The following is a 22,345-nucleotide window of genomic DNA, read 5'->3' on the forward strand; positions in this document are numbered from 1 at the left end:
CTTATCGTTGGTTTTCTATATCCCATTCAATTAAAGGTAAGGTAACTCCACTGTGACATCGTATAGAAGTAAAGATTTCGCTAGCGAGAAACTAATTGTCCCATAAATTGTCCCTAATGTATCGTCGGAGCACAGAATGGGCGGTCGCAAGCAATGTAACTTTACACTGGGTATATTGTGTTTGTGTGATCAATATTTACTGCCTTGAGAGCACAAAAGAAGGGAAAACGCTTTCATAAAAATGCTTTTGTTAACAATTGGATAACACAGGTGTCACGAAACCTGCAAACTTTGTGTCGATACAACTAAGATATTTATTGATTATAGAGGGCAACGAAAAGCACTCTTTCTTTATTAAACTATTAATTACTGTACATACTCTCATTTTATAATAACGATAATATTATCTACACATTCTATGGATAATCCTTCTAAGAGTAAAAGTCGATTAGATTATCAGATCCTGAATAATTTCATACAATGGCGTGGATAATATGTTGGGATAACGTTATCTTGGGTCTATACAATAAAGGTGTTCTGGGTTGACGAGGTGACCCCGAGGTAGATAAAGATTCAAAAATTGTTTGAGGGAATCCAGGGTTGTTACACTCTGAAATCTTAAGGCATCAACTTCAGAAAGATAGATTCGTCCGATTTTTAGTAGCTGTTTAAGCGTAGAAAAATTAACCAAGAACAGACTTAACGTAAGGCTTTTGCAGTTTGCACATCTCCACAAATGGAGTGTCTCCACAAATGTCCGTTCTGAAGTTTGACTGAATTTCAATATTAGCCCGCTTCTGCATTATTTTAGAATTTTAAGACATTTCTTATGGTTGGAAATATTAATAAAAAGTATCGGCTTTGCAAACCTCTGGGCAAAATATCATTTTTGAAAACAAAAACCCTTGATTCTTCGGCTTGGCTGTGGTAAAAAAGATTTTTATTGTTTTGGGAAATTTTTCTCTCAATTAACTTTAATCAAAGTAGAATATTCAATCAAAATATTTATCAAAAACATAATGCATCAAGTAAATATAATTGTGGATTGAATCTTCCCTCGATGTTTGTCATCCTTTGACTTGCCACAATGCCTCAGCTATCCAGTTCGTCGCATTCTTCTATTCTCAAAGATCCGTAGGCAACGAGTGCAAAATCTTCGCTCATTAATGAGTTTTTAGAATTTTCTCTTTCATTTTCAAGTGCACTTGCCATTTCAGTTATAAGCAATTGTTGATATTCAATTTTCTTCAATGCTTTTCGATATTTTCGCGAAATTTCTTTCAATTTTTCAAGAAATCTTTTGTTCTTTTTGAGTTCGTCTTGCAGTAGTGCTCTCATCGATTCAACATCAGAAATTCTTCCTGGCTCTTTTCGTGAGCAATGCAACATTCTATCGACTTCCTCGTCTGGGATCACATCATATTCTAATATCAAAAGTTCAGGGTCGATTTCAGCTCCTCCAGAATCTCTTCCAATCATATTGGCACCTGGAATCTGCACCTAGGAAATAATCTGTGCACTTATAAAAACTCATAAACCGTTGCAATTTTCATCTTGAAAACAACATCGAAAACAGCGTTTTTGACAGCCTACTAAAATAAACTTTAAGGACCTATCTAAAAACGAAATGCGGCAGCATCCGTCTAAGTGCATGCTGCAACGCTGGTGGATATCCGGTAATAAACTAAACAAACATTGGTTAAATTTGTAAACTGCCTGAAGCCTGCCCTTGCGATACATTAAAATGCTTTGCGCAAAAGATCCTGTTGGCAAGATAGCGTAAACAAAAGTTACCTTCCAGATATTGTTGTTGCGAGGTACCTGCAGTGATCACCGAACCTGCCAAACGGACTTCTTCCCTTTCCACTGCTTGAAACTGTCTGTCACGAGCCCACTTCAAAATGCGACTGGATCATTAAAGGATGAAAAAGCTCGAAGAATTCTGAAAATTTCTTTTCACAGTACGTATATTATTTAGAAGTCTACTTAGCATTCATGTGGCCAAACCGAACTTCGTAGCAAACGACTGCATTGTCCATGAAAATTTGATTGTCAATGAAAACATCACGCCACCACGACCACGAGTCGCATGATCTCAAACAGCCAATCAGCGCGCTTATCTGCCAAACATGACAAGTGGTTGAGTCGGGGAGGAATGATTTTCTTACTCAATCTTTTCTTTTCATAAATTTCATAAAAAAAATTAAAAAGCATTAGAATCTTGGTAATTTAGAATAACCCAAATCAATGGCAAAAATGTGAGAAGTGTAAGTTCAAAGGGAGCCTTCTCCTCCGCCACGGATCCCACATCACATCACACACCTTCATGCTTAGATTCAAATGCTGCCTTAGGATGCAATATCTGAAAACTATGTTTTCAAATCATCATAATCTTCTGCTACAGATTTTCCAGCATAAACTTTACCCATACTATGCTTTACCCAGCTACATCATTACAGTATACTTTTACTGTTTTGTTGCTTCATGCTTTTTCTTTATCAAATGCAACTGTCAAAGACGTAGTAAGCTGTTGTAATTCCTAGCAAAATATAAGATAAATTCGCAAAAGAATACACTAAATCAGACAGCGGACAGCGAGAAGATAACTTCATCCTAAATACAATGCAAAAATTCATCCTTAATACAATAAAAATGTTCATGTAGAGATGCAGGAATGGAAACGAGATCAAATCATAATTGAAACTTTTTTGAATCAAGTTAAAGATCTAGAAAAACATATAATGCATATAGTATTTAATAAAGATTAAAATACTCTCTCAACTTTATGCTACTCTCAAACAAAATAAAGAACATATAAAATTGTATCGTTTTGTAGTTTAAAAGTTTCAGAATTCTATTCATGCTGAAATTTTTCAAGTTGTCGATCCAAGAATATAAAGAAAGTCGATTATTTTCAATTGTGAAAACTCTGAAAAACACAATTGTTTTTAAGTCTTGGAAGAAAATTAATTCCACATTTAGAAGTTTGAAGGATTATTTTCCAGATGTAAGTATCTGCTAAGACTGAAAGGCCAAATACTAGCCAGGGATGTAAATCAAATAATTTTTGGGGGGAATGCAAAATGGACCAACTCTTCAAAATCAATCTAAGCAGGAAAACAAAATGAACATGTATGCAGAATACCTTTGAGGAAATGGCGTGAACCTCCGCACTTAGGTGCATAAATTCTCTTTCCTTATGTATACCAGGCCTAGCCGACAACAGCTTTTCATAACATTTTCTGTATTTGCACCCTGTAATTCTTTTGCCATCAGAATATAAGCATACGAAGTGTATTTAAATTCAATAAGCAATGATATTCTAAAATATTTCTGAAGTGTTTCTGTACTTGAAAATTGTTCTTGCTGTGAATACACTACAAGGACAAAAGTATTGCAACACCCAAGTCAAAATGGCATTTAAAAAATGTGAAGTTCTGTAACCTTATAACTTAACGCTGAAACATTCCCCTCCAAAATAAACAAAATCATGCTGAACCAGGAATCTAATTTTTTGAAATTTTTTGAGGATTTCGAAACTCAAATGACTAAAATATTAACACAAGAAATTATACAGTTTTAAGAAAAATATCTGCAGTGATAAAATCAAAATATTAACAGGATAAGGAGTGAGTAGTTGTGATAAAGCTTCGTGCAACTGGTATTTCGATTCTAAAGATTTCGAAACTTTATATAGAAAATGATAGCAAAATGGGGAGAGTTTAGGAAACAACAAATTTTTTAGCCCCGAAATTCTCCAATACAACTTGGGTAATTTTATGGGTACAGTTAGGCCCATATAAATTGGTAAATCGTCAATTAGCAATGTGCGAGTTAATGCAGTGAGATGATTGAATTTGCAGATTTATTTGCGCACCATTGGCTGATGCAACAAAATTTATAACTTAATGCGCGATCCGCCAGCAAGGATCATTTGACCAGGGTAAATTTTGGATCGTTTGACCAGGGCTTTAATCGCTTTCGCGGGTGTTGTAACCCCTTTTGTCCTCGTAGCATATTTCTATGATTTGCCCAATCAGCATGCAATTCAAAGTTACCCTTTCCATCTTTGTTTATTACAGAATGAACGGCTCAGCGCTCTATGCCCAAACATGTACTTTGCACTGAATTCTTTGCACAATTAATTGTGATCAAGGGTGCATGGTCTCTAAATGGATTTTATAGCTATGTCTGCTTTTACCGAAGATAAGTTTTACTATATCCAACGTGTGTCGTTATTTTTATAATTGTCTAAATTACCGTGAAATCTGTACCATTCTTGGCACTTACTAATGTTTCGGGAAAAATATTCGTGCCTTTTTTATTCGTTTTGGCCCCCCCTGCTCAAACCTGCGTCCGGCGGCCCTGGAAACTATGCCTTCACAAAACTAAAGGGGCTCAACCCCGCCCCGACCAGAACTTTTTGATGAGCAATATTGCCAGCCTCGTACAAAGAGTCTTCATCAGCCCGCAGAATGAGGCTATTTCATTCCAAGAATTCGTTGATCGTCTCTGCAGGTTGTTTACACGATATAAATTATGTGTAAACAGGTGTCACAATATCTTGATGCTTGGCACATGCCTTGTTTGAATACCTGCGGATCAAGTAAAGATCAGTAGATATCGGCAAAACAATCTCAATTTGCTTGTCTCTCCGTTTACTACTGGCCTACACGTCAAAGCAGCCTAATTATCTGAGGCAGCGTTAAAAAATTAATCTCAGAGATGGGTCGAAATTGGCTTTTGAAACTAATATTGTTAATGTACATGCTCACTGGAGGGGTAGCCAATGGTATTGGGGACCTTGCAAAAATACTTGCAGCTTTATCTGGGCAGGCTGAGTGTTCTTTCAAATGTCCCAACGGTGAGTTAACATATATTGCTTACTGCGTTGCTTACATTATTGCAAATTGCCCTCAAAACTGTGGTGGCATTGGTTTTCTTCCACGTTACATACTACTCGTATTATGTCAGCTTAAATAATCAAATTTGTCACTATATACTGTATCAAATATTTTAACATTGTCTGAAAAGGGCCCCGTTCAAAAAATGTTATCAAATACCTAGAAAGTTAGACAAAGTTATTTTCTTTTTTATGATAGAAATGGAAAAACCCATTCCAAATAGAAAACATGTTCCAACCAGCAATGGATGTGGTTCACATGGCCTAAAGGTTTGTTTTTCTCAATTATCCTTAACGTTACAGTAATTTCTTCATGCCAGATAGTAGGTTGCTTAAGCGATGACGTTATGATAAAACATTATGAATTGGACTTATATGAAAACACTGTTCAATATTTCCAAAATTTGCCAAGCAATAACCCCAAGGGCCATGAACTATTTGAATCACCATGATTAAGTCATAGTAGCTAATAATGTGTAACAGCTTTCATCCATATTATCATTTATCAATGATGACTAAACATCAAGTAAATATCTTCTACAAGTCATAAACATCCACCACATATTTCTACTCCACAAATTTGTTTAATGACGCAAAAGTAAATATCCAAATTAATGTCTTAAATTTTTACCCAAGCTTGATACGTCAGAGATGCCTGGGTTCACTGAATGCTGTGACATACACGACAAATGCTATGATACTTGCAATGCTGACCGTAAGCAGTGTGATGAGGATTTCAAGTCATGTCTTAGCAATGTTTGCCTTTTTGAGGGATTATCAGAGAAGAAATCAAAGAAGTTAATGAAACAATGCCAATCTTCAGTTGATTTGATGTATGCAACAACATCAACTTTAGGTTGTACTGCATATATACAGTCCCAGGCTAATGCATGCCTTTGTAATGGAAAGAAGTTAAGTAAAAAAGAAATAAAGAGATTATTAAATCCTAATGATGAACTTTAGAATTCAATAAATTAGCCCCTTAATAAAAATTAACATATTGTAATTTGTTGAGTTTCACTAGAATTATAAAAAATCCTTCTCAATACTCATGTTTTAGCGTCCAGATAATTAAAGAATTTCCAAACAAAATGAGCTCACAAACACTGATGAATTGACAAATAAAATGATGATAGTTTTTATCTTTCAAGACATTAGAGAAATAAACAATGAGTACAGTACATCAATTTTCTTTCTGTTTTAGATAATAAGCAAATTGTTTAAGTTATATTCAATCTCGAAATTCATGTTCGTATGCAACACTTAGAGTTTATGCAAACTATGTAGTTATTTATTAATATGGAAAAACCTTTCAATAGATTACTTTGACAGTGAAAGTTTAATGACATGCTAAACAGGATTTCATGAACTTCTTCCATTGAGTTGAAAACTAATTTTTGTATAAATATAGGGGCAACATTGACTGTGGTTTGAGAATCAGAACCAATTTAGAATTTCTGCCATTTTTAACAATATTTATTAGCCCCATAAATGGATAAAAAATACTGTTTATGGTCATGTATTTTCATTGCTTTTTCTTAGCAGATAATATGGATGTAAGTGTTGCTGATCCAGCTAAATATAATTCTTGTAGTGTTTATTACTGTTTCTGCTAACTGGGAGGCAACAAGAGAAATACAAAACGTCCTATTGGTTAAAATTAATGCTTGAAAATAATTCAAACTTGTTTGATCTGCAATAATGATGATAAATTTTACTTTTAATTTCATATATTTACCTATTTGTGTTTACAAACACAACATTTAGTACAACACAATAAAAACGAAAGCAAAATGATGAAAAATATACTTCTATATATGCAAAAAATATGAAAAATTTAACAAGAAAATAAAACAACTTCATGTAATGAATTGAACTGAAATTATGACTGAGATAATATGGTATGCTAAATAAAATGCATGTTATATGGCCTTTTAAGCACACAAACTTTATGATTATATAACAGCTGCCTATAAGCCCAACCCACCCTCTCTATGATGTAAAGGTTTAAATTCCTATAACTATATTTACAATCTGACAGTAAGCAATGATAAGTTGCATTGAATGTATTGTCACTCTCTATACATTTGGCGCATTTACCACTCTCTATACAATCGAAACTTGCTCTTCAATTTCTAGAAGCAAAAATTGACAAAATAACATGGGCAAAAATAGATTGAAGAGAGCTTAGATACTTTTTAGATTCATTTTAAAGATTGCAAAGATCTGCTTGATTTCATGGATTGTTTATTTTGGAAGTACTTTGACATAAAATATTAAGCTCAAAGAAGGTTGCAAAAAAGAGCAATTTCCACAATATAATAAAATTTTAAATATTCTACAATATACACAACAGACCTAAAAGTCAGAGAAAAACGTTGAATTTATTTTCTAAAGGTCATTAGCTACTTTAGGACATTTTGGCATATAAGAAATGTACAGAATATATGAAAAAGATGAAAAAACATTGCATGGCCTCCAAAATACAACAAACATATCATTAATAACTGAATAGTTTGACCAGGGATGTAGAAAATACCTACCATCCATGTCAGGTGGCCGTAGCTTTTCAGGCTTATTTTGCCGTGAAGGTTCATGCTCTAGAGAAATAAAAAAGACATCTCATTGCATAAAATGTCCATTTGCAGCCTTTGAAAAATAATTTTTTCTTCATTTAGATACTCCAATAAGATTAATTTACAACAGCTTCATGAATTTTGCAGCCAAACTTAAAATTGTATGGTATAGAGGTAGACAGTGCAACAAAGTATATCTTAGGGCAAAGGATGTGTAGCAGAATGTAAAAGCATTAGCAAATTCGCCTGATGCTCTTCTACAAAAGTTGCAAAAAATTATATATGACAATAATAATCTTTTACATCTCCTCAGATGGGGTACAGAGGTTTGAAAACCAACTTACCCAGGGCTTAAATCCTCACTATAAACATAAATTTTCACAATGGAGATTCCTAAGCTGTTGGTCACTACCTTCCTGCAAATTTAGCTCTAAACTTAAGCAGATTTTAAAGAATATCATTTCATTTATATTGCCTCTAAACAGAATAACAAGAAAACCACTAACAAACCTCTTTTTTCTGATGGTGTAGGTGAATATTGTTTTTTTGATTGTTCTTGTGTGCTACTTGGTTTACTTGGTGTAGGAGACATATTCAAAGGCCTTCTCTTTGGTAATGATGATAGTTCTGTAAAATAGCAGAAATAATCGATTCTGTAGGAAGTAAATTGCAGGAAAAGCAACAGACTTATTTTTCATACAGCACTGGAGCTTTATAAAACAATGGGTATACTAAACTGAATGGAAAATGAGAAGTTGAAATAAGGGGGTAGAATGGAAGTTAGAGAGACTTAAATGTGAACTATATCGACAAGCTAATTGACTTGGTATTAGCTGGGCAATGTCAAGGCATGCATTTAGGTTGCAGCAATTTTGTAAAGCTGGTCACAATTTCAGTTTTGCTGGTTAGAATTATAGAATTCTCATAAAGAAATATCTTGAAGCACAGTAAGCTAGTGCATCCAACAAATCACAATATGATCAAAGTTGTATTCATATACCTGCACAGAGAAAACAAAAAAGATAGCATAATATACATAAAAATCTTTTTACTACAAAACATTAATCAATTTACAAAAGTAATAACTTAAAGATAATCAATTATTTGTAAGTTAATACCTTTAAACTCTCTTACTGCTATCAATTATGAAAAAGCTTTGTATGTTTGATCTTGCAATGACTGAAATATTCAATCATCAAATGCATTTCATATACTTTATAGAGTGAGAACTTACGTGTGGATCCTGTCGGTTGCTCGCATGCTTTTGATAGTCTGTCTATTTCATTTTCATCTGTTGCAACATTTGATAAGTCCTCTAGATACTGTCGCATTTTTCGAGACATCAAGGCCTTACAAAACATAAGTTAATTGTTACCTCAAATTTTTTGAAATTTTCAATGACAATCAATATTTGAGGTAAAAATTTTTTTATAGAGGTAAGAATTTTCAATAAAACAGTATTTTGCAGCAGCCAATTCTTTTAGGTTTACAAATGGAACTTCTGTGGATGGCATTTGCAAAACAAGTTCAAACCATTGCAGAGATTTTTTGAGAGAAAACTGCCTTAATAAATGCCATTTATGATGGAGACACAAAGCACAGACATTGCTCAACATCTAAATAGGGAGACAATCATAGTCATAGAATTATGAAAGAAGTAAAACTGAACTTAATGTCCCAAAATAAGTTGCAAAACTGGCAATATGCTCAATTTTAACACACAAATTATTCTTCTATAAAGCGCTAACTAAAAGTAACTCATTGCAGCATGGTTTCTTATTACTACAACTAACTCATTGCAGCACTGTTCAATGCAGCATGGCAAACAGCACTACTTCTCTACTTTTTTAAACTGCCTTCATTTGCATCATCATTTAAAAAGAGAATCTTACCAGTTTCAGCACTGTGAGATTTGGTGTTGTTTTGTTTTGCTTAAGAGCTAAATTCACATCTAATTTTATATTTTACAAAAATTTAGGCTGCAATAAAAAGAGTCACAAGTTAATTGTTTTAAGGTACCTCTTCATATGCCTTTTTGGGGTTGTTCATGGAGCTGCTTGTTCGTCTGTGTTTTCGAGTCATTGTGTTCTGTCCAGTCATCACACTGACTACTGACTGAGCAATGCTCGGTGGAGCACCATTGCTTGTTTGTGTGACATCATCCATCTTACCAGGGTCCTAAATAAAACAAACTCCCATTTTCACTAATAAGCATCAACCATCAAGCAGACAAAGGCAATGAAACAAATTTGAGTTAAACCAGTTCTTCCTCTGTGCTTATTGCTTTCACAATTTGAACAAATGAAATAAAAAAACTTACATATCCTATAGCACAATACTTGCAGACTTTTCTAACTTCTCTTGCAATCATCCGCAATTTTTCAAAGTTGACCTAAAATAAATTTCAGAATTTCAACAAACAAGACAAGATGGGATAAAAGAACTCTAAAAACATTAAAATATGAATCATTATCTAAAAGCAATACCAGGTGAAGCTAAGTCAAATTTGATGAAGTCAAGCAATATAAAAAGGGCTCTAGTTTCATAAGGCAAAAGTTTAATAAAAGATTTAAAACTAAAATCATTTGGCAGGGAATCAAACACCTTCAATTCCTTTCCCCTGCAAAATGCCTTACAGAACTTGAATTGTTTAACCTTAGATTGTCATAAATACTCAGGAAAAAATATTAATAAATTAAAAAAATCAATTGGATGTAAAAGCTTGAATATTTTGTCGTAATTTTGCTAGTTGACAAATTCATGATTTATAACCATCAATGTAATTCTCATGGAAGATGTTGCAGCAAAACATTGTTTTTGATTTATAATCCAATTTTTACCAATTTTTTCTTATGAAGAAATATCAAACTTGAATTAGCAATTAAGGCTTCCATAAAAGGAAAAACAAGAAAGCAGAAAACTGCTGAAAATTTCATAGTTGAGGTAGTTTTTCAAGATTACACAAGCGGTGCTAAGCTCACGGCCTAAAGGCTAAATCCAGCCATCTTATAGAATTAAATGTGGCCTATGAAATAATTTCATGTTTCTATCATCAATAGCCCTTTGTTACACAGAGTTGAAACCACTTATTTCACAAAGTCTTCTGTTCTTGATAGTTTTGGTTAAATTAATTCTTTGTCATTGAACTCTATTGAAACATTTAGAGTAGTCTAGACATAAGTACTTGCAACACAGTTAATTTTGGGTAGTTCACTGTATTCTATGTGGAATCCCCACTTTTGCCATTACATTATCATCTATTCTTTGATATGCTCTGAATAAATGTAGAGTAAGGAATGCTAGATAAAAATAAAAACAATTATAGTTGACCCTTAACAAGTCGACTAGCGCTGAAGTCGAACTTTCGTTTGCTCAAACTTTCCGTCTCTCCCGTGGTTTTGCTACGGTTCTTGTATAGAAATAGCCCTGTAAAATTCGAGCTCCTGGCAAGTTGAAATCCTCAATTTTTTCCTATTTTCGGCAGTTATGGCTGCTCAAGTGGAACAAAATGGGCAAAATCAAAGTAAATGCGACCAAACAAAGCTATCAAGCAATTTGGATTGACTATTTCTGGCAAAAATCACAAACAGAGGAAACTAATTACAGTTATTATATAAACTAATAACATGTTCCTTGTTCCTTCCAACACAAGAAACAAAGCTGCCCCACAAAGAGAACAGCCTCCTCGACCTTGTAGATCTAGAAACAACTCTATAATGATGACATGTTTCATATAATTGGAAGAGCCAGGTCTTCTTTTCATCTAGCAGTTAATGAATTGATCTACATACAAGCAAAACGCTGCTATTGTGTAGACAGAAGGAGTTCGTTTTTTCTCTTGGACTCCACTGGTAATTTTTCTATAGGCACGCGGTACTGATTGGATAACTATAGCGGTCATGTGATCGCCTTATTCAGATTAGCCTATTTCGATCTACAATTGGGTACATACTCTTCATCTTGTGCTTTCTGAACACTGTTCTGATGTTTTATACTCTGAGGAGTGTCAGACGAAAAAGCTTTAAGTTAGAATGTTGTGCAATGTTTGCTTTTTTCAAAGCCATTTTCAAGTCATTATATCGCCAAAAAGTGATATCATTTATCCTGTTATTTCTCAAAACGGTCATAAAATTAAATGACCCTTGAACTTGCATAGAACTTGCATTCAATTCCCATTATACAGATTTATTGTGCATCCTTTTTGCTTTTTAAGATCTGCTTTCAGAAAACTTAGTCGTTTCAAATTGTCTGCTACTGCCCTTTTTGGCTGGATCTTTCGACTGATCAGGGTCCAATGGTATAAAGGGGTGCAGATCAAATATAAGCTGCTGACTACTCTGATATCTACTTCTAAATACTCTGAAATCTTTTACAAAAGGAGGTTGAAATACACAGGGACTGAAACTTCTCAAGAAAACTATATACAAGGGGTTGGAACAGGAGAGGGTGGTTTTGGAATGAATGGGGGTTCAGAATAAGAGGAGGATGGAGGAAAACAGGGTTGCGTGCTAGAAAATAAAGATGTTTATCAAATGATACATCAAATGATATGTTTACAGACCCCAAAACTTTCCGCCTTTATCATATATTGCTTCGTCATTTGGGAAGGAAACAAAATGATAAGCCGGGTGCCTCGTTTTATTAGTTTCTTTTTGACCAGAACAAATGTTCACCCTTATATAGTCGAGCGAACAACTTACTCTGTCTACAAAAACCTGGAACCTTTGGCTTTTAGTTTCAACAGATTTCAAATACCAAAGCGATTTTGCCAGCCCAGTGACTTTAAATTTATTGCGACCAAAAAGATACTCTAGAAAGTTGGTATCCTATTGTCTTGATCGTTCAAAACACTTAAAAAGAAAAAAGACATTGTTTGTCTAATGATTTTAAAATAGTCTATGAATATACCTCGAAGTGCGAGAAAGGTGTTGAGTTTTATTTTTAGAATACATGCTACAGTCTACATATCTAACTTAAACAAAGAAACATCAACAATTCGGCACCTTTAAACATAAAGATAAAACTACTATAGTCTGTCTCAAATCACATGCCAAGAGAATAGTTTGTAATTAGAATAACATTCAGTTTGTGGGCCATTTGCCTCTCGTTACATTGGTTTTCTAGAGAGGGTTAAAATGTGTGTACCTCTCACATTACACACCAGTATGTCTATTCATACAACTTTGAAAATGATCAACAAACATGAATCTCTCAAAATAAGTCCAACTCAAGTGCCTACTGGAATAAAAATGAAAATATCAATGCGAAATTCATAACTTACCAATCCATCAACGTAAGTTTCATTTCCAAGGTGCAGAAATGTCAAATCTTTTTTTATGATTGGAAAGAAAGGAATCTGCAAGCAAGGATGAATTAAGAAAAATAAGTGCAAGGAAGGATAGCAAATTACAAATTTTGAAATTCAACTACTATAATAGAGTTTCCTTTGTTGCGCTTTGTATGTTCCTTGCTCGCTTAGCAACTTGCTTTGTAACTTGCTTAGCAAAGGTGAGATTTTAATTCAATTTACCAAATGGTAAATGGTTGTCAGGATGTATCCATGCTTAGCTTGTTTAAAAAAACTTTGGCTAAACAGCATGTTGCCTACAGAAAGAGTTAGGAGATTTTAGAATACATAAATATACTAGATTGTGTGCGGTACAATATGATGCTATAATAACGATCAATGTAAGTAAATTGTACCAGGAAATTTTGTTTTAAATAAATAACGACGTTTCGAGCATAGCCCGTTATTAAGTGACGTGATTTACTTACATTGATCGTGATTTTAGAAAACATACAAGAAAACAAGAGGGGTTATTGCCAATAGCAGAAGGTGTGGTTTGCGTGTTATTTTCAAATTGAAAATGCTGGAATTAACATGGGTTTGATACATTCGTGGCTTACCAGAGGAGGGTATGCCCGTTCACCATTAAACAAATTGCGATATCTGGACATATTTCTTGATGGATCCATCAGTAATTTCAAATCCTGAAAAACAGCAACATTGATTAATTATGTTGTCAAAATATGTAAAAATACACAAAAATCTGTAAAAAGACTAAAATAATATTTTGATATTCAAATTTCATAACCATAGAAGAATACCAAATAAATGATTTGAGGTTTATATTTCAAGTGACTTAAAGCAAACTTTGTTGGTTAATTAAACAAGCATTCAAGTCATGCCTTCACAATGCCGTTGTCTGCTAAGGATATTAATAAAATGCCACTTTATTCCAACAAATCATATCAAATACCTCAAAGATTTTGATGTATTTTGCTGGAACCTTCTCCCAAGTTGTCTTGAGTCTTCGAACAGACGAATGGTCAAGTCCACTAAAAAATGGATACACATCATGTACAAAAAACATTACATTCACATAAAATAAACTTAAAAATATTTGTATTTTGTTTCAGTAACAAATGAAGGCAAGAACAGACTTGAAGTAAGATAAAAACGCTTCTCTCTAGACAAGCTTTAAAGTAGGCAACATGGGTCAATGAAACTTTCTCTCGACGAGAACATCCTCCTCGGTTTTTGTAGATCTAAAAAACAAATACTAAACACGCGATTCTGCATGTTTTAAAAGTTGTAATCCTTTTTACAATGTTTTAAAGAATTTTCAAATTATTTCCAATTGCTACAATTTGACATGCAGTAATTTGAAATTATTTGTTAAGGTAATAAAGGGTAGCCTTTGAGTAACGGAAACAAAGAACACAAAAAGTTTGAAAATATGATGAATAATTCACTTCACTTGATCTGTCTGTGTGACTTACCTCAAAAGAGCAAACATAGAGTTGTAGTTTTTGAAATCATTGCAAAGCTCTGAAAAAGATTGGAAAAGTTCTTGCTAACAGATTTCAGTGTAGAATAGGCAAGGGTTGCGTTGCCAAGAAAAGATGGACTTCACTGTGTATATACTTGCAAACATATTTATTGTATCTTACTGTATTGTTTGCATTGCATGGTAATGTTTTGTATCTAATTATATTGTATTGAATTGTATAGTATTGTATAGCATTGCCAAGAATTGTATAGTATTGTAAAGTATTTCAAATAATTGTATAGAATCGTATAGTATTGCAAAGAATTGTATAGTATTGTAAAGTATTTCAAATAATTGTATAGAATTGTATAGTATTGCAAAGAATTGTATAGTATTGTATTGTACTGTATTTGCTATTATTGCTGGGTAGATTCTCTATCCATTTACTTCCGTGTAAAGGTAATCCATTAAGACCCCGTTTACACTGTGCCGAATAAAATTTATCCGCAAAAAAATTGTTCGGATTGATTTGCGTTTACACTGTGCTTCACAAATGTTGTCCACTTTGCCCCTCCGTTTACACTGTTCCGGATAACTGTAGTCACATGACCTAAATCATGCACAGAAAGCCCCAAAATGAAGTCTTCTCTGGGCAACAAAATTCCCGCCAACGTAAAAAGACTTCATTCTCTCTTCAGAAACATCTGCTTCTCTTTTAGACCAAATCCAAAGAAGTCAATACAAATTAGGCCTAGTTTGTTTTAATAGTTTGTTCTTGAAACAAAATGACACTGAACTAGCAACGCACAAAATGCCACTTTTAACACGAGTATTTATTGACAACAAGGCAGCCAAGATGGCGAAAGGTCTTGATTGGGAGACAGTGAAAACTAAATTGAATGAAATAGCCAATCGCTTTCGAGCAAGATACGATTTGGATCAAATTTATCCGGATAAAAGCGTTTACACTGTACCACATAGCTATCCGAACTAATTAAATCCACTTTCCTAGGTGAACTTTTTTTTGCTCGGATAGCCGCTCTCAAATTCGTGCGGATAGCGTGGGTCTAGTCACCTAGCTACATGATTGTTGGAATGTTGGAAGACGAATAAAGTTATCTGCTTTACAAAAGCCCTTACTTGCAACTTTGATGAATCTTTTTATCATTTTCACTCTCTTCACAATGTTTGTTTCACTGCAAATTTCTCTCATCACCCAGAACATTTCCGTATTGGCAGTCTGCAAAATATACACAACAATAAAAGCAGTTATATTAATAGCAGTTAAGACTGAAAGAAGAGACCTGCTATGAATTTAACATGACATGTACAGAACTGAAGGTAAAAACACCAGCTTAGATAAGAACTCACCTTTTCGAATTTACCAAGGTTGCTAAATTTTCCAAAGCTTTTTGAATCAAACAGGTTGTATATATATTCTCTGGAATCTATGCTTCTAAACAAATTAAAATCCTGCAAAGATATGATAAGAAAGTTACAACTAGCAAGGTCACCTTGAAAAAACTGAAAGATTCTTACACTACTACATTGGAGGTAAATTGGACCTTAAACTTTATAAAAACATTGCTTGAAAGATAAAGGAAACTATTAGATGTATTCAAAGAGATCTATTCTGAATATGAAGAACTGCATAATTGATACTTATAATGATCTCTAATAGTGTTGAATTAAGATAACTTATATAAAGAAAGTATACTTAATAAAAATTAAAACAACGAGAGACTGTAAAACATCATCATAAGCAGAAACAAAGCAGTTATTCGTTGAGTAGCATGAAGACAAATGGACAAATGCTGACAGAGGTACCTGTAACGTGAGCTCCCTTGCTACATCAAGTGGTGACAGTTGAAGAAACGTTGTTGTTCCCTCACGGGCAATGTCCTGGACAATGAAAGCAAAAGTAAGCAATTAAAAATTCGCTTCAAAGCTAGCTGAAAAAGTAGCTCATAAAATACAGTAATAGCATTCACAATTCCTTCTTATTGCACAAACAGCAGTCCTAATTCTAAAGGAGGCTTCAAATTCAGTAATCTTCATGCGTCTGTTTAGAGAGGCCTCGTTTCGCGAACATGGGTTTGTTTGAGAGACTCAAGCACCTGTTTGAGAGACCAAGATTCTCTAAAGGTAATTCTATTCCCTAAAACCAGGAATGTGACTCTTTTGCAAGATGATTTCATCTACTTCTCTTCGTCATTTAACCTGATCTACACCCTATCAGTTAAGGAATTTGGACCAACACCATCTCCAAGAGAAACATCGCTAAAACACAATGAATAGGACTAGCTTCTGGTTATCAGGTGACACAGAGAGTAGAGGATGCGAAATGATCCATGCACTTTTACAGCATGTTGACAGAGAATGAAAGAACAATGGGATGGTGGTGCGCATTTTGTCAATTTAGAAATGGATCACAATCTATGCACATCTTACACAATTTGCTGCAGTTATGAATAGATTACATGGGGATTCCCTCTCGCTGCTCTCGGGCAAACGTCAAAGAAGATCACACGTGCATACGCTATGAGAGTAGGTCCATTGGACACAGATTTCAAAGAGAATTACGAAGACTTGGGATCACTATTCAATTAAATGGTATGCAGCAAAGCCAATTGAGAAGTTCAGTATTCGAATAAGACTCCGAGATCACCGTTAATTCAATTGGCTGATTAAACGAAACCACGGCAGTTTTAAATTGCATAAACGAAATCGGTATTAACAGTCGGATTTCAAAGGATCGAAAAATTTTAAAATACTAGCAATTTTTAGATACTTTTAAATTGAATAGATATAATATTTGACAAAACAAGTCTGTGCCACTGGAAATTTGCTCGAGCTGTCCAAAATACTTCTACATATGAAAACCGACCATTGCAGTACGTAGTATAGGTGCATGTAGTTATGAAGGGTTGATGTAAGGATTGAGCACTCATTGCGCACTAAGGCCCGTTTAAACATCCAACTTCTCATGTGCCGAACTTTAATCGAGAATTGAGCATTGTGCACTAATTTCCTGTAGTAACACACCAGGATCCCCAATGCCACGACAAAATTGTTCATGTTACGTGCACAGAAAGTTGCAACGGTTGAATATCAATTGAAATACCTGAGCAACTTCGTTTGTAACACCGCCATCTGATAACGTATTTTTGATGAAGTACCTTGAGAAAAAGGCCGAAGAATAAATGAAAATCACGAATTGAACCGGGTACTAAAAGAACCTATGAAAAAATTTTAAAAAAATCTTGCTTTTTGTAATGACAAGACTTGCAAAATATTCCTAAAAACGTTGTTGTCTATTTCTTTATTCGGCCTGACAATGCTAATGATTGAAATCAAAGTTAAACTTAGAAGAATCTATTCAAAAACAGCAACAAACCTAGATCGAAGGCCGATGCGATTGGCGAGATCCGTAGCCAGGTTTGTTAACCTCTTCTGCCTGATGACGCCATCCTCAGTGACAGTTACCTCACACAAGAAATACGGATGCCTAAAATAAATAAACCAGGATAAATAAACCAGGATAACATAGCAACGATTCTCGAGTTATTCATTGATTTGCATACGTCACAAGTGGGGATCCCGGCACAACAAACCCAGGTCTTGGCAATAAAACTCGCCTTAAAATCTATTGTTTAAGTGCTGTTCAGGTAAGGATAACGAATATTTACCCTGTCGTAATAACGTGTGGAAATATCTTTACCATTACTACATAAAACATTATTTACCAATGCCACTTGCTCGACATCGAGACAGATGTTTTGACGTCTCTAGAATAATACTAGCCGGATTTCACAAGAGCAAGACAAAATCTGAACTCATGGAGCAGACAAAACCAACATCTCTTAACGTATGATATAGTCTAGCTTTGTCCCAAGAAAGAAATTAAAAAGATTTATTTTCATGATTTTGAAATTCATTTCTTACCAACAAGAGTTTCAAGTGCATTGCCCCTAAACTCAAAAGCGTATTCAAGTTGACAAAATTACCTCGTATTTAAGGGCGAAAGCTAGCGTAACACGTGGCACCTAGTTTTACTGTTGAACAGAGCACAAAAAGATTTGCTGAGATCCATAGTAACTCACCCTCGTGTGTCGGTAATCCCGAACTGTCCAACTGCTTCGATGACAACTTCTTGAGCAGTAGTTTCCTGTACACAATCATAAATTACATTAAATTACCCAGACTAAAGCCATGGACTAGAACTTGTTCGCCTAAAACTGCGAGTCATTTAGACTGTTTTTAATCTTCTTCTAGATATAACCAGTTTTCTAGGGCAAGTTCTCTCACTGGCTGCCCCGCCCTAAAAAACTACTTCAAACCCCAAGAAGACTTTCTGCATACGTGACAATTATTTCTGCAGATTATAAAACACTTAAATTCGAATTCAGGGTCGTTCAGGCATCACTTTTCCTTGGGGTACTGTTGTTAAGATAGAGTACGATGGAATATAGGATATCAATGTATTATGGATGGAAGAAAGACGTACTGACCAGACTGCAAATGGAAGGGTGGATTAATGGCACCGTGCCAGTACTTCTCTGTCTTAAATTAGACATCAGCAGCCCAAAAAACAGAAGAAGCGTTTTTTGTAGTAAAGTTCAAGCCGTTGAAATAAGACACATAACACCAACTTAAAAATAACAACAGCCAAATGGGGAAGGGGGTATTCTCCCTAACCCCTAAGTATTTTCCCTAACCACAAAGCAACATTGCCGACAAACAGGACTATTTAATTTGCTAGTTCGACAAATAGCATTGTGCACAAAACATGAATAGGTTGTTTCTTTTCTCGGGGGCACAAATCAAGACTTTCGTTTTCAAACAGTTGTTTGAATACCAGTATCTAAAGTAAAGGACGCGGCCAACTCTTGACATTGTGACAGTTTATGAGCCGATTTATCTGCAGTCTTTCAATGAAAGCTGACGAATTTTAAATATAGAGACATCATATGCAAGATAAGTATTTAGCTTCATATCTGGTAGGCATACTTGAACGCTCTCCACAATTAGCAAAAAGCCACAGCCAAAACATTTGCGTTCCTAGTGCTTCCTTTTAATAATAACTTGCTGTCGATTGAGGATCTAAGCAGCTAATGAGTTGGGCCCACAAGATCTTTTTATAGAATCCCTGACCTTGACCATCTTGAGACTCCCACAGCTGTGAAACCAGGCTACTTTATTGTTTAAAAAAACATTAACAAAGGAAAGATGATCCTTGCGACCAGTTGTTTATCTTGACCTTACAGACTGAATGAGTGGAGGGGGTTAATGAAGTGGTATGGAGGTTCACGATGAAAAAAACTACGATTAAGACCTTGGCAAGCGCTATTATTAAAATCTACAGTCAAGGAAAGAGATAAAAATAATTTTGTTCTTATTTTACTTACTGTCTTGGGCCAACAAGAGGTTTCCTGACGAGCTACTGAAACAGAGTTTAGTCGTCCAGCCCATATAGCCACGTTCTATGTACCCCTGCTTGCGACATTAACAGAAAATCTAGGCACAGCGTAAAATTACTCAATTTGCATCTCTATCCTCTCCTTTTCACTTTAATCCCCTCCACATTTTCATATATTTTCTTTTTTATCTAAACATTATCAAAAATGATCCACGTCTCAAACTTTTTTTGCTCTTATATAAAATCCTATCAATTCAGGAAATGCAGTTAGTAGTTATTCTGAGCGGGTTTCTAAAGTCGCTCATTTTGATAAATATTGATATTTGAAATTTTCATTTTACTGTCAAAGTTCAGAGTTTTTTGCAGCAAGAAAAATATACAACGAGGAAAATCAAATCAGAACAAATAAACAAAAAGAGGGACAAGAACTAATAAGAAGCACAGAAAAACCATCGAGGGCCGTATTTACAAAAACCCTTTTCACAGTCTTCACAAAACCGAAATTATAAGAACTGTTTTAGGTATTGCACAGTCAAGCAAAATGAGGCAATACCATTAAGAGGAGTCAATCTCTGTGACCGTGCTTGATAAAAAACTGACGGCAGATCAAATTAGAGAACGTTCATGCAAGGAATATGCTCATATTTTTAGTGCACAGGGTTTACTCAGTAGGGATACATAAAAGATAATTTTACAATGCAAAACAATTACGCTCATTAGAGGGCACCTGTAGGTTAATATCACAATTTTCCAAGGGAATGGAAGAAGATCAGCACTGGCCATATCATCTAACATATATATATATAAAGCAATTCTAATAACTTCAAAGGTTATTCTTTCAGTTGTTATAAAGGTCTACTCACTCAGTTGAAATTAAGAAAAAATGGCTATTGGGAAAGAAAGACTTGCTAAGAATGTGTGACAACCATAACAGGAAAGGAGACATCATGAGAGAGTTTTCAGAAAGTGCGCCACAACTCAATGATCAATTGACAATTAAATCGATATTCACTCCAAAGCTCCACTAAACAAGTATTTTAAAAAGTAAAAAAAGAATGAATGAATGAATGTAATAGAAGTTTTAAAACTCCTCTAGTCGAGCCGAGAACGTATGCAAATAAGACACAACGCTAAAAAGGGACATAGACAAGAAAAAGTTGCCATTTTGAGATCTCTGAGGGTTAGCACACAAAAAGATTAAATACGCAGCAAGAAATAACACTTACCGTGTTGATAATGAAATATTTAAAGGCCTGGTCGAGAGCTCTGTGGACTTTGATAACCTGGCAATCTTCAACAAGGCTGTCATTCATGTCGCTCTCTGCGATACGAGACTGATTCCGAAAGGGTATTCTGTCCGCATCAAGGTCGATTCTGTTCAGCTCTTGGTTACTTCTGCAACGCACAAGAGTACCTCGATCACAACAAAGCCCGCTCAGAGTATATGACTAATGGTAATGTAATTTTTCCGATCGGCGCTAATCTCGGGTAGCCACGACTTTCCTCTTCATATGGTGGAGGTTCCTAAGAATACGGACTAATTCGCAGGCAGAAAATATGGGATTTGTCGCCTTATCAACCACCAGAGGCAGCAATGATGTAGAATTAACTTCATTATCTGCAAAACCGCAAGGATAATTGGGCTGGACAGAGCCTACTTCAAGCAAGACCTGAACATATACTCATTCACGATCGCCATGATTGTAGTTGATAACAAACAGCATGCACACCTTTATACAGTACAACCTTCACAATACAGGAATCAGAGTTACTTTCACTAAAGGATGTGTACGTTTTCTTGGGTTTATTTATGAGGGGCTAGGGTCAAAGGGAATACATTTTTAGACGAAACTGTTTGCTGGCTTTTTGACGTGTTCAGTTGTTATAAAAGTGTATGTCCATGGGGGAGGGGGGGGGGGGGGCTCACCTTAACTATATGAGTCAAAACTACTGCAAGGATGTACAGCATTTTGCTAAAAAATTATTAGAAAAAGGTCACTAGAAATTTCAACACCGAGTCAACCACCAAATCCTTACGCGCTCAATATGCTGCACAGAATAGTTAAAGAACATGTATGATGTTTAATTTGACAAGTTTTACTTTTAGAGAAATTTTAGCGATAAAAGGTCTTGCAAATAATACGACGGAAGAAAAATCAAGATTTTAATTCTTGTAAGGCATCATGCCCCCAGAGTGGACGAATATGGCAGAGAGAAACCTATACCACACAAAAAAGGCAAATGGTATTGTCAATCAAAAAGGCATCGGAATTTGATCATTTTCTAAGTTGTAAATGGCCTATTGATCCCACTGGTCTTCTTTATTTCAAGCTCTACAAGCACATAGCAGGCAAAAATCAATTAAACAACTATTACTACCAACAGAGGCTGCCACAATAAGGTTTCACTTAAACTATCACATTGCCGTTGGCTCGATTGCCTTATCCCAAACAAAATTGTTACAGGAAACCTAGCGCCAGCCTTTTTCCAACATTCTTAAACAAATCCCTTCTAATGGCAAATTATCGGGCTACCCATAATCATCAAACCTCCTTTTACTGTTGTCGGAAATCGTGCGATGGTTTTTTAACGACCTTTTGATTACATCACAGTGTTAAAATGCGACGAAGGATGTTCTCAGTGTGAAAATCTTCCACAAAACACTCCATGGAAA

At 34.9% G+C, this 22,345-nt stretch overlaps 3 protein-coding genes across 5 annotated transcripts in view; 1 reads left to right on the forward strand and 2 right to left on the reverse strand.

Moving 5' to 3' along the window:
* Positions 1-231: 231 nt before the first annotated feature.
* LOC135681023 (uncharacterized) lies at positions 232-2,065 on the reverse strand. 3 transcript variants are annotated; one of them, XM_089113820.1, is made up of 2 exons: positions 1,795-2,065; positions 232-1,487 (listed from the first exon to the last, which is right to left on the reverse strand). In XM_089113820.1, exon 2 carries the CDS (start codon positions 1,477-1,479, stop codon positions 1,093-1,095), a length of 387 nt encoding a protein of 128 aa, XP_088969946.1. In that variant the 5' UTR covers positions 1,480-1,487; positions 1,795-2,065; the 3' UTR covers positions 232-1,092. The 3 variants fall into 3 exon arrangements, with proteins under 3 accessions (XP_088969946.1, XP_088969945.1, XP_088969944.1); XM_089113819.1 differs by having other exon boundaries at positions 232-1,512; XM_089113818.1 differs by having other exon boundaries at positions 232-1,500; positions 1,795-2,063.
* A 2,406-nt stretch (positions 2,066-4,471) lies between these two features.
* On the forward strand, positions 4,472-5,899 carry LOC135681022 (group XIIA secretory phospholipase A2). Its single transcript, XM_065195277.2, has 3 exons — positions 4,472-4,864; positions 5,103-5,173; positions 5,540-5,899. Exons 1-3 carry the CDS (start codon positions 4,726-4,728, stop codon positions 5,864-5,866), a joined length of 537 nt encoding a protein of 178 aa, XP_065051349.2. The 5' UTR covers positions 4,472-4,725; the 3' UTR covers positions 5,867-5,899.
* Positions 5,900-6,548: 649 nt separating this feature from the next.
* The window catches only part of LOC135681015 (rap guanine nucleotide exchange factor 6), a 32,617-nt gene continuing 16,820 nt past the window's right edge, over positions 6,549-22,345 (reverse strand). The window contains exons 25-41 of the mRNA XM_089113815.1: positions 20,898-21,066; positions 18,356-18,420; positions 17,650-17,760; positions 17,377-17,431; positions 16,080-16,154; positions 15,624-15,725; positions 15,393-15,492; positions 14,263-14,311; positions 13,740-13,818; positions 13,387-13,470; positions 12,761-12,835; positions 9,800-9,871; positions 9,499-9,657; positions 8,714-8,828; positions 7,990-8,106; positions 7,447-7,503; positions 6,549-7,038 (exon numbers count right to left, since the gene is read on the reverse strand). Of these exons, the coding sequence (XP_088969941.1) occupies positions 7,010-7,038; positions 7,447-7,503; positions 7,990-8,106; positions 8,714-8,828; positions 9,499-9,657; positions 9,800-9,871; positions 12,761-12,835; positions 13,387-13,470; positions 13,740-13,818; positions 14,263-14,311; positions 15,393-15,492; positions 15,624-15,725; positions 16,080-16,154; positions 17,377-17,431; positions 17,650-17,760; positions 18,356-18,420; positions 20,898-21,066 (1,513 nt within the window). The 3' untranslated portion in view covers positions 6,549-7,009. The remainder of the gene's footprint in view (positions 7,039-7,446; positions 7,504-7,989; positions 8,107-8,713; positions 8,829-9,498; positions 9,658-9,799; positions 9,872-12,760; positions 12,836-13,386; positions 13,471-13,739; positions 13,819-14,262; positions 14,312-15,392; positions 15,493-15,623; positions 15,726-16,079; positions 16,155-17,376; positions 17,432-17,649; positions 17,761-18,355; positions 18,421-20,897; positions 21,067-22,345) is intronic.

The sequence above is a fragment of the Rhopilema esculentum genome, chromosome 18, assembly GCF_057945365.1.
Source record: "Rhopilema esculentum isolate cy_ngs chromosome 18, ASM5794536v1, whole genome shotgun sequence".
NCBI classification, from domain to species: domain Eukaryota; kingdom Metazoa; phylum Cnidaria; class Scyphozoa; order Rhizostomeae; family Rhizostomatidae; genus Rhopilema; species Rhopilema esculentum.